This window comes from Pyxicephalus adspersus, chromosome 2 (assembly GCF_032062135.1).
Source record: "Pyxicephalus adspersus chromosome 2, UCB_Pads_2.0, whole genome shotgun sequence".
Lineage (NCBI taxonomy): Eukaryota > Metazoa > Chordata > Amphibia > Anura > Pyxicephalidae > Pyxicephalus > Pyxicephalus adspersus.
Genome location: NC_092859.1, coordinates 99,790,349 through 99,803,514, shown reverse-complemented (window position 1 = coordinate 99,803,514; position 13,166 = coordinate 99,790,349). Strand labels below are relative to the sequence as shown.

Genomic DNA, 13,166 nt, shown 5'->3' with positions numbered 1-13,166 from the left:
TCCAAGTCTGGAGAAGATAGACTTTCCTAGTAGTACTTGGGAGATTCAAAAAACCTGGAATAGATTTGATAATACTCATTTGCTTTTAGTTGGAAAATGTTTTTAGGCTATTCCAGATTTCCTGGATCACCCAGGTTCTCCCATGGTAGTCTATTTTCACCAGTCTTGGAGAGCTTTAATAAATCAGGCCCACTGTAACTCTGTAGCAAAGTGCAAGGTCAGATGTTGTAGCAAGGTTCCTATCTGTGTCTCTTGCCAAAAACATCTCTAATATTAAGTTAATTTAAGGACCATCTAAGGGACCAAAAATCTGAAGCACAATATATCTAGCACCCCTACACAGGTAACATGCTATTTTATATAGAAATATATTTTATTCAGTAATAAAACCTTACACCATAAAACAACAAATCATGTAAATGTGATCATTAGGACATTTACCAGTTGCTAGCTGTGTTATGAAACTCTAAGATCAGCAAATGTTAGTGTTCATGTCACGTACGTCTATTCATGACTTTGTCTATGATGGATTGGTTTGCAGTCTAATTGTAATATGAAAAAGTAAATAAGGAAAATACTTGGATACCTAAAGTTATACTTCTCAGCCAGCTGCCAACCACAGTGCGAATGTCCTTGAGGTCTTGTTGGTAACCAAAGTGATGCTTGCATATGTTAGTGCAAGGAAGACAGAACATACATCATTAACCCTCATCATCCATCTAACCACAAAGACTGTTTAGGCATACAAAAAGTGTTCAGCCTTCCTCATTGTTTCCAAGTGCAATTTTTATTAAGCACCATCATAGGGCATCCACAAGCCAGAGAAATTCATTTTGCTGTCAAACAGCATGTGTAAGTGAAGTTGCATTTTCTTGCAAAGATTACTGCAAATTGATATAAATTAAGGTCTGGTTTCTGCAGAGGGGGAAGTTAATCGAAGCGGGATTAAAGCTATGGGTTGCTTTCATTCTGTGGAGGTGCTTCACTGATTTGTTAAATAATGGATTATTTGATGTACTGTACTGGGACTTATGTAGGTCACTTTCAGATGAAAGCATTTTATACATAACAAGAAAGAAAATATATTGATACATTACTTAGGCTTGGTGACTATACACCCTGTCTATTTCACATATCCATATATATCAAAAATACTTTATTATTTTTAGGCTAGGGCAATTTTTCAATTTTAGAGTAATTTAGGATTGTGAAATGTATTCAAATTACAATGTGGACATTTTACGGACCGTGGAAATGGATGTAATTTATTTCCAAGTTTTGAACTAGTTTCATACTGCCAGCTTTTTTTTTACTGACTTTTGCAGACTAGACACCACTCACTCTGTATAGTTTATGGTACAGGAAAAAACTTGCTAATAAAAATTAACTGGGATACAAAGCCAATCTAACAATAAATAATATCATAAACTTTTTATTTGCCAATTTTGTATCCCTTAAAAAGTACAGGCTGATCTCCCCAATATTTTTATTGTGTCGACTCAAAAGTCAGTATTCAAAAGCATACCTGCAAATGCAGATACAATCTGTTTACCCTTGCAGTAAAGCATGGGTTGAAACGCTGCCAATTCACTGCATCCCAACGATGGGCTAGTAAAGAACTCCCATAGTAAGCCAAGAAACCATTGACTGTAGAGGGAAGATACTATTCTAAACACCAGAAAGTGTGGAAAAGGTGTAGTGGCTGGAAAATAGGCAGGAGTATTTTATTACAGAGGCTACTTGAAAATTAAAGTGAAACTAAAGTTCCTAAAATTTGACATTGGGCAACTTGTTATTGCAGAAAAGAACAGGCAATGTTCCTTAGGCAATATGTATTCTTACCTGCCTGATTGATCGCTGCCATCTGTCAAAACCTGAATGTGCAGCTCAGCTTTTATTGCCAGGGATACCCAGCAATCCTGGCTTGTGGTTGCCAGGACTGAATAAACATACACATACCTGCATGAGAGGTACATACTGGCCAAAGATCGGAATGCAGAAGAGAAGATAGGAATAAAAGGTGGGGCATGAGACAGAATGGGAGCAGGTGGCTATTCCCAGTGTTTAGTGCAACTGTCAGATTATGTTTTTTTCAATATATATACCCCCATGGTTTTAGTCACCACCCTTCCACATTATTGACTGTTACAAGGGTGGCCTACCTCCATATTCTGTATTTAATTGTTAATTTGGCCGAAAGTAAGTTTTGAAATTGTTAACTCATTGAAAGCCGAAGCCTAAGTTTAGTCAGTAGCTTGCCAGATTACACTAAAAAATATTAAATTATTTCATGTGACATCAATATCCCTTTAGAATAGTCTATAACCTGCCTTCTGGGGATCTTGCACATGCACAATGTGGAAGTGAAAACAATTCATGGAACAAGGATGGCAGGAAGGTACAGAGCATACAGCAGCAGAACAGTTGTGTAGAAGATAAGACCAAAATGTAAAGGTTTTTTTGGGGGGGAGTGGGGGTTGAAATTTCTTTTAAAGTCTATGTGCATAGGAAATGTCCTATAGAAAGGGTGAGGATAAACAGACAAGAAATCTTTTTTAAGTTTCATATTAAAAATCATTTCCTCCCTGCAGGCAGATTAAAACGTGCATGTTCAATGCACTTTTATTGAATGGAACTGTGCAACTTCAAAGATCTGTCCTGCTGGAAAAGAAAGGACATAAAGCTTTCAGGTTATGAGTTTGTCCTTTTGTAACTAAATTGAGATTACAGCACTGAGTGTACCAGTCAAGTCAAGTTACCTGCTGTAGCGCTTTTTTTTATTGTAAGTGACTTCTACTGAACCTGACCCACATATGCATAGATAGATATGAAAAGGTCACAGTGATCAGACCACTGTACTGATTGCATTTCCTGCAGCTCTTTTATGAAGCACATTTAGAATGTATACTTTATTCAAATATACGGACATTGACTTAACATGTGTAAACTAAAAATAAGCTCTTGGTGCCACCCACCCCCATGTTCCACCATTTAATTTGGGACAATTTGTTTTTTTAACTAATATTTTTTAATGTAGCTTTATTCCCTTCTCATAAATAGATACAGGCTAAGTAATAAAGCTATGGTATCCCCATAGTAAAAAGTATGCATTGTCATTTTGAATGCAGACCATACAGTTTATTATATTTTTTATTTTTAAAAGCAATCTTCCTTTTTTTAAAAAAAATGAATAAATAGGTATTACCCCACATCTGGGCTTTACCATTCAGCATGATTTAATCTCCCTAAGATAAAGTAACTGAGTAACTGGTGTGTGGGGTTCAAAAAGATTCCCGTATTTTGGTTTCAACTCATACATTCTTAATTACCTGGTTCATTCCATAAAAATATTGCTCTAATACCATTTTTGTTTATAAATGAGTAAGGCAAATAAAATGACTATGCAATATTAGGAAGTACTCTATTTTTATTATAACCTTTGTAAGACTGAAGATGAAAATGACTGCTATTGTAGTAAGGGATCTGCACATTGTATATATAAAGTATATACAGGTAGTCCCTGGATTGAGGACATCCAACATACGGATGACTCCTAGATACGAATGGGGCTTTCCTGCTCATGTGCAGGATGGAGGCTGAAGGTGGGAGGGGAGCGGTTTGCATGACTTGCAGAAGAAATCTTATGCTAAACACAGCTGAGGTTGTGGGTGACCTTAAGGAATGAGCTTTTCCGCAGCCTCTTGTAACTATTTAATGACCAACACAAGCTCTGCAGTTAATTCTTTTTGCATATTTCAAAGCACAGCTTGCTCCAGAAGGTAATGAATGTCTAGGCTCTATAAAGTTTTTTTTTTTTACTTTGTGATTAACTCACAGTGAGGATTTATACAGTAACTGACACCATGCTGCCTAATAATATGTTCAGACAAACATCTGTCCTAGTTGCACTTACTAAAATAATGTACCTGTTCCGACTTACATACAAATTCAACTTAAGAACAAACCTACAGTTCCTATTTTTTAGTTTTGAAATAAAGTAGGGAAATGTTAAACCCTCTGTGAGTTAATTTTTGTGTCTGTGTACCATTGGGGAAAATGACTTTACATTGTGCACCAGAAAGGCAACATGAAAAGAAAATTTCATAAAGTTATAGAATTATCCTCAGTTGTGCATGTAATAGGTGTCCCTCATTGGGAGATTACCCTCACCTCTTTTTACGGGGACATATTTCAGTCCAGTATTAAATCCATATTTTTTTTTCACTCTTTTGACACTTTATTTAAGAGTACTGGTGAAGTGGGAAGCCTGAAACAATTTGGATTTGTTATTACTTAATAATGTGAATCACATTAAATGTGGACTTTATATGTTCTTTTGGTGCCCTTCCTCTGTGTATACTAAGTACCTAGTTTAGCAAAGAGCTGACCTTTGGCAACCACAACTAGGAGAAATGTCTACGGAGAATCATTCCCTCTTTTTCCTAAGAGCTGCTTTAAATACTTACTGTTTTAAAATATCCAGTGCTCCACACTTTCTTCTACTTCCCGAACAAACTGAAACATTCCCTGCTTGTTGAGAATAAAACGGTTTGCCTAGAGATACATTTTAATACAGTCTTGTTATATATATATATCAGTAAGTCTGCTTGGCTAATATTTAATGTTTAAATGTTGGAAGAAAAAACAGACAGACAGATTTGATTGTAGTGATGTCATACAAAGTATTTTGTGAGTTCAGGAACAGTGGCAAATATGTGCAGTAGTGTGTACTATGATGATTTGACCATGCCCAATATGCAGCAATTTGAAGTAATATTCACTTATGTATAACTATGTAATTTGTAAATGTGATGATAATATGGGTAATACAAGTTCTAGTATGCCTACCATATCAGTGATACACCAGCTCCTAAATGTTAACAGTCAGATGTGAAGTTAAACTGTTTTCAAGGTGCAAATAGGCACTAAGAACTTAGAATAAGTAAGTGATAAGTAAGTGAAACATGTTGTAACAACTGCTACAAATATATCATTTATACTGTAGGCATATGTGAAAAGACATAGCTTATATCACCTCGCGAAAAAAGTCTGTAACCAATACATTACAATACAACAATTAGCAGAACATCTGTAAGCATGACAAAAATGTATCATATTTTCTGCAGTCAGCAGCTTGGTGTTAACCTATAATAACTGGTTCTGGGGTCTCAGTCTATAACAGGAAATAAATCAAGGAGGCTAACAATCTAACATATTATCACGTTATTTTTTTTACATGTAATGGATTTTTCACAAATCTGGGTCACTATTGCTCATATATCATAGTAGGGGTCTTACACATACATAAAAAATGCAATATACCATTAAATAGATCTTGAGCATAAATAAGTGTTATTTTTTATACTGGACAATCCTAAAAGCTGCATTTGTCATTTTATGGTGGTATCTGTAATCATTTTACAGAAGTATAATACAGAGCAAATAGTGAGCATGTTTTATGAATTTTGACAAAGTTTAAAACTGCTCACTTTAATTACTCGTGCTAAAACAAGCGAGCTTCAGTTCGGTTCAAAGTTTGCTTTTGTATACACTATCCATGGCGTACTGATTTATTATGTAAAGAGAAAATATAGCCTCATGAAAGGGTTCTGAGCTCAATATGCATAAAATATTACAGAGAAAAAAATAACTGCATTTTGGAATAGTAACTTAATACTTTTGGGAGCTTGTTAAAATTTCATTAAAACAGTTGTTTTATTATGAACCAGACATTTGTTTTCTCATTAAGAGCTCTGCACAAAACATAAAGGTGATTACTGAATGTCTTTGTAGATTCACGCACTGACTTTAACAGATGAAAGCATGCATACTTTTCACTATATATCATTAGTAATTTTATCAAATGTCCTACACTGCCAACAGCTTTATTTCACATTTTACCATCCACATTCTAAATGCCTTTAACATGTTAATTAAACAGCACCTACAAAACTGCACTCAAACGAAATAACATCTAATAATTAAAATATATATGCTGATTTTATCTATCTATCTATCTATCTATCTATCTATCTATCTATCTATCTATCTATCTATCTATCTATCATGATCCGGGTTATAAAACATAGCCTTGCCCTCATACTTAAATAAATGAGGTCTAAAGCTTACCATGATCAGAAAGATTTGCTGTGTGTTTAATCTACTTATTAGGGGAATTTTTGTTAATAAACATCCAAAATACACAAAAAAAAATGACAATTAAGGGTAGACATGACAAATGGGGTGCAGGGATATACTAAAACATGGGCAAAGAACAGGTAAGTGGGATGGGGATAATAAATAATACGAAAATAAAGATAGGAAAGAAAAAGAGGAAGGGGGAATGGAAGGGAAAAGGCAGGGGACCACCGCCATGACATGTGTCAATCAAGGAATGTGGATAACGGCTCGTAATCTCTGAAAAACAACCAAGTGGTCCAGGTGTCAGGTCTCAGTAACTAGTTGCTCCATATGCTCAAAACATTATTTAAAATAGGATTATGTCCTAGAAAAATAAAATATTAGTTAATATTAGGTTTATTTCCCCCATCAATAATAACAGAATGAAATTACGGAGGTGAATGCCACCTAACAGTATGAATTTAACATTTTATTAAGCATCCTTGTGCATGAATTCAGATCACTGATATATATGTGTACTGAATTTATGACATTTTTGAACATATAGAAAAAACTTACAGTGCCTGTACAGATAATGGTAAACTGTCATTTGCAAACTGCGAACATTTTGTTAAAGTATACCTTGCATCTACCATATAGTGCTGATGTTTTGTTCGCACAATTTCATAACTAGCCTGTAATTGAGGGTATGAGTATGCTCTCTGTGTGAGCTGTATGTGGGAGAGGAAAATGTTTCATGTACAATGTTAACCTAGAAGTGAAGTCTAAGTACTTTGTCTTTCACAACGTTCCTGTAGTATTTTAAGACTGACAAGGTACTTATAATTATTGCACATTGCCTAATATTTGTCACAAACACAAAAGGTTAGATTATGTTTGTCAGAGTTAACAAAATAACTCCACATAATCCTAACAATCCAGCATACATATTCATTTTTTTCTTCTCTGTTACCACTTCACTTGTTGTAGAAAAACACAGCTTTTACTTTTTCAATTTGTATTTTGGGTCAAATTGGCAAAATTATTCATAAAGATTTAGGTGCAAGGTGTTACCTGCTAAAGAGTTAACATTGTCTTCTGTTTAGTTCATGATAATATTAATCCATCAGATTGCATTTATAAGCCAATTTGTTTTATAAAGCCCAGAAAAAGATTTTAGGTGAAGGTCATCTGATTTAGTAACTGTTCTTTCTATTATATCAAAAACTTGTTTAAATCCTTTTATAAAACGTTGTAGTAAAGAGAGGCCATCTAACTGGTAGATGTTACTGGCCCCTAATTTTTCTCCTAAAGGTTTTAGTTGACAGTTCCTTTTTAAAGTTCACCTGTTTGAGAACATTAAACCATTTACAGATTGTTACTGTAAATGGTTTAATGTTCTTTGTTACATCGGAACTCGGAACAAACATACAAAAACTCACCAAGATGGTAGAGGTTTTTGGCAGAATAGACATGCGGTGTCTCATTTGCCAAAGAACATTTTCCCTGCCCTGCTTTGTGTATTTTTGCCATCAACCGCTCTGTGTATGCACCATGGCACTGCCACAAACAGACCTAGATGTTAGGGACAATGTAACTTCTGCATAAGCAATGGTCACCCAATGGCCAAAAAGGACCAGGGTGGACCCGGAAGGCTTAGCGACAAAAATGGCGGCTTTAGAATATGTCATGATCATGACCTGTCATCACTGCAGGGTGCTTAGAAAAAGGTGTGTTTAATAATCGGCATGTATGCTGTGCTGGTTATGCCAAAACCTCACCCAAAAAACATTTAGTTCCGCTTTATTAAGCAGGCACTGACCTTTGAAGCTGCAGGTAGTATGAACTATTGTTCCTCAAATGTCACAATGGAGACTCCAAAGTTAGTTTTAAGTAGATATTTAAGAGCTTACAAGTACATGTTGTGTGCTTAAATTACAGGGCTGGCAGACTGCTTTGTGTTTATTGCTGTAGAAAATATAGAGAGAGGTGCTTCAATTTTTAATGCTTCATTTGTAAACTTTGAAAATGTAGCCTGCAGCCACAGAGGTCAGTGGAGGCTTGTTTCAAAGCTCTTTTGCTACTTGTTAAGAATATGCACATACGTTTAATGTCCATAGTCTGGGCAAAGGTCTACCTAAAACAATAGGGCTTTTGTCTTACTGAACCACCAAGGTTATAGCATATGAACTCCTTTATAGTATCTCAATCCAAAATCTATGACTTGCTAGTCTCTGGTTGGACCTCGGCTCTGAAGAGCTTGAGACAATTGTTCTTTTTCACAAAGTGACCTTATACTTTTTGACATAGTAGTGCTCTTTAGCCCAGTGTGACTTTTTAGTTAAACCATTCACATACTACATCAAATGAATGCAAAAAAGCAGGTTCGTTGTTTGTTTTTTGTTTTTTTGTAGAGATTTCATCATATTATGTTAATGAAGTCAAATGTTCTGTTCACAATGCACATATAAGACACTCGGCAAATTTACCATTTTATTGTAATGCTACAATTGTATGAAAGTTTGATCCATGAACTTATTCTTGCTCCCTGCTGTGCGTATTTTAAAGTGAAGCATGAAGGGTATATGAAATCTCAGCGGGATGAAGCACTTTGAATCATGCTTTTCAAGACACAAAATAAAGACCCCCCACCAGTCAGCACAGTACAGAATAAGTATTCATAAAACCCCCCATGGATTTTCAGGCTCATAAAACTACAAAATTAATGTGTTTTCTAAATGAGGTCCTTATCTGTCAAAATCATTGTTAAAATATGACAATGGTTTGTTGTCCAATATAAAGTTTGTGCATCTCTCATGTTATGTTTCGTTTGATGCAGTCACCTCACTTTGGATTGTAATATACTTTACAAGTGCATTTCCCATAATCAGCACAAGTGCGATATGTTACCTTATACATTGATATATTTGTTGTCTCACATCTATGTTTGTACATTAGGGGTGACCTCCAAAGCTTGTGGACTAGAGCACTACCGGTGACGAGGTCATCTGTCAAAAGGGTAGATAAATTTTGTATCAATAGAGCCACTAGTGATATGTCACATTTGATTTATATAGCACTTGGCATTGTGTGTGAATGTACTATATCAAGATTATTAGATTATAGATAATTTAAAAAGGCTGAAAGGACATTTAGAAAATTTACAATAAGTACAGATATGAGCCGCACCATTGCCTGTGAAGACATAGCGATGCTGCTGAAATATAGAATGGTAGCCTAGGATTAGGCAGCTTTTACAGATCAAGTGAAATACTGGAATAAGCAAAAGTTGAGATATGTGATATACTATGCTGCTTTTTCAGAGCTGCTACAAATCTAGGGGAAAAGTCAGGTTTAGGGGTTGCTATAATGTTGTGAAGAAAAGCATTTTCCTTCCCTGCCTAGATAGCTAAATTTAGGTAATAACAATAACTAAATGTTCTGACCTGTTATAGGTGAACACACTGCAACTGAGAAATCAATCCCTGCCAATTATGTCATATATGCCATTTACCATATTTATCACTTTGCAAAGACCTGCTTGCATTGGGTCACAAATTGACAGTTTGAGGTCAAAATTAAAATGTTGTAATCCTATAGATAAAATGTATAATAAACATATATTAAAGTGAACCTCAGGTGTTTTTTTATAGGTTTGAATATTGTGTTTAAAGTTTAGAGCTAATGCTGGAGTTATTTTTCTGTATTTTGAAGCAATTATCTTTATGTCCTGGTGACAAGTACAGGAAATAGAATGTTTCCAACATGGATGCACACAGCAATTAGGACATTTGTAGCATGTATGTATAGTAGGTTCTCGTTATTGTTTAAATCTACATTGTAAGGAGCCCAAAAAAACTGATATATAGCAGGAGTTTTTTCAAAGTTCTTGATAAAATTTTTAAAAATTGCTAAACAAGTTTTTTTATTTTAATGCCTTACCATTTCAGTTGTCACCAGTAGTAGTATAATGCAATCCTCCTAAATCCGAAATTAGATATTGCGGTAGGATTAGAAGATTTCATGTATTTTTCAATCATTCATATCTTACTACACAGCTAAGAATGTTCAGATTTATGGCTTACATATTTTATCTCACTTTTTGTTGTCAAAAAATTATGCTGTGTCCCACTTGGGAGATTTACCAGCTTCTGGCATTTGGTCACTGTATGAATGAATGATCAGCAAATTCAGTGTTCACAGCAATACAAATACACATATTTTGACAACACCAGTTTTAAGAAGAAAGCAAGATGGTCAAAGGGCTCAAGTGAAATATAGTGCCATATGGAGCAGTTTACAGCTTTACTTATTTAAATGAAAAATATTGGTACTGTGATGAGGACTGTATTGGTATACATGCATTATTCATGTGCAGAATATAAAATACAAGATAATCATATTGTCTTTAAATGTGCAACCAGGATTTTTTAGATGATTGTCATATAAAAATTAGGCTATAATGGTACCCTACTCTAATTAAACAATAATATGAATGTTGCATGTTATTATAGAAATAATAATTTATTTATTAATATTGATTTAATTATTTTAAAGGGTAAATTTAAAAATAGAAAAAGTAATGCATTTACCTAAATTGCACAAAAAGTAAACTCAATTTTGTGTTATTGGAAAAATCTATTTCCTTTCATAGTTATCATCATCATTTGTCATTTTTTTAGGTATCATAAAAGAAGTATACTAACAAAAATAAGGCACTCACGTTGAATTTTTCTTCTTTCTGCAGCACGTATAATAAGAACGAAACAGTGGTGTGAAATGCTTCCATGTTTAGAAGGAGAAGGCTGTGACTTATTAATAAACAAATCAGGCTGGACCTGTACGCAACCGGGTGGGCGAATAAAGACAACTACGGTAAATATAGAAGGTGCCACAAGGCAAAGCTACTTGTCATATGCTAATCTGGTATGAATGCATCAAAAATAACATCTAAGAAAATACCATTGAGCTGAAGGTCTGAATAAATGTATTATGATGTTCACAGAGCTTATGAAAGAGACACAGATTTCTTTAGATTAAAGAACTAATTTCCCATTGATGTGGATGAGCTTTAGCCATACACTATTTATGGTTATGGCACATACCTTACCTATACAACACAAGTCATTTTGGAGTGTAATTCAAAATTATTGGGGCAACAACTCACCTCATGTTATACAACATTGGTATGTTGCAAGCTATTTCATTTCAATATTAAAGAGGAATAGAAGGTTACGTTCTTCTGCATGATTTTTAAGAATCAGTTTTGTCAAGTATTATTCTGATCACCATAATGCAATTTTAAAACATAGACTGGGTGTAAAAGTGTCCAAAAACAGAAAAAGCTTCAAACTACTTTAAGGGGCAAAAAGATACCTAAATAATTAAGTTAATTTTGCATATTCGCTCAATGTTTTCTTCTAATACTCATCATTTATTTGTAAATGCCTTAAAAAAAGGTAAAAATAAACTGCTGGCCAAACACATTACTTTTTTACTAAAGGTACACATGTCCCACCTTTGTCAAAGTCTGTCAGAATCTGTCAGAGACAACAGGTTTTTTATTAAGCGCTGATAGGTGCTTTTATTTATAACTGTCTTTTAACATAGCATTTTTATCCAAGACTTTTTTTCTATTCTAAAAGATTGATGTATGCTTCAGTGGAAAGTAACATTTCTAAACGTAGAGCAAACACAGCTTGTGATTTGTTACCACAAAAAAAAATGTGAACATGCATTGTATAGTTTTAATTTGGAAATGATTTGGGTAAATTGTACTATCACAGTTAACCTAACCAGCATTCGCTAACAAAATGCGAGCATCTCAGGAGAAAATTCATTTTCCTTTTCTTGTTATGTTTTCCTAACATAATTTGATGGGAGAAGCAAACACAAGGTTCCTTGCTTTGCCATTAAAATGAATTTCTTTTACTACTACATTGTCCTAATATCAACACACCAATGAAAATTGATTTCAGATTTTAACAGCTTTTTAGGCCTGTTTCACACAGTAAAATGAACCTGTATTGGTGCCTTCAGCTTTCAGTATTATATATCTTCACCATCAAGTCTCATTCTTTGTCTGTTGGAGGACCTATAAAAGTGAAAGATCATTGTGGAGTAAAGTTGCTCATAAATTAATTTTGTTTATACAATATGATTTTTTTTAGTTGACTAGAAGTTACTGAATGCCTTTTTATTGTGCCTATAAATATGTTATACTGTCCCTAAATATAACACAAACTTATTTCATTTATTATGTATATTGTATATATCCTCTTTAGAAGTACTAACCCCATTTATGGATCTGTGTAATAGTTATAGTGTTTTAGAACAGTGCAGACATTAAAATCACAACCAATTCTACTTACGTAGTGATTCAGACATGTGATTTTATGATCAATCATCTTCTTTTTGCATTGCAGTTATCACAGATTAAATGAACCTCAAAAATCTCATTTTATTTGTTGCATTACCAAATGTTCTATACAGTTGAGAAAATAAATTAATTTTACTATCAAACTGTATATATTTTATCACTGATCCATTGCTGCCTAATTGTTATTTAATGAATTCTTTCTTATAGATGATACAATTTCATTGAATTGAACTTAAAAGAACATTCATGCTCCAATTGCTTAGTAGCTAACCTCACTAAACCTCTGTAATTTTATTGCTAAATTAGCTGAAGTGGGAAATTAAAGAGTTTCAGGAACCTAAAAAGAGAGCTCACAGTGAATAAAAGGTGTAATCACTCTGACACAGATTTCCATGCTTAGCTAGTAAAATATACCAACGATCTAGATTCGACAAGGGAAGTGACTTTCTTAATAGACTTTATTTACAGATAAAGCAACAAAGCACTCCTCTCTATTAGCACAATTACATGCTATTTGAACTAGAAATTAAATTAGTTTTACCCAGAGATTGAACTGTTTTCATATTGCGTTTGCCAAAAGTAAAGACATTTCTCCATACAAAATGCCTACATATATATGGCTTTGTAACAAGTGACCAATCCTCTGCAGCTCTTAAAAATAAAAAAG

At 34.1% G+C, this 13,166-nt stretch overlaps 1 protein-coding gene across 2 annotated transcripts in view; it reads left to right on the top strand.

The window, feature by feature from the left end:
- The window catches only part of TAFA5 (TAFA chemokine like family member 5), a 263,867-nt gene that overhangs the window by 207,005 nt on the left and 43,696 nt on the right, over positions 1–13,166 (top strand). For both annotated transcript variants that reach the window (XM_072401623.1, XM_072401622.1), the window contains exon 3: positions 10,868–10,995. In XM_072401623.1, coding sequence (XP_072257724.1) covers positions 10,868–10,995 — 128 coding nt within the window. The remainder of the gene's footprint in view (positions 1–10,867; positions 10,996–13,166) is intronic.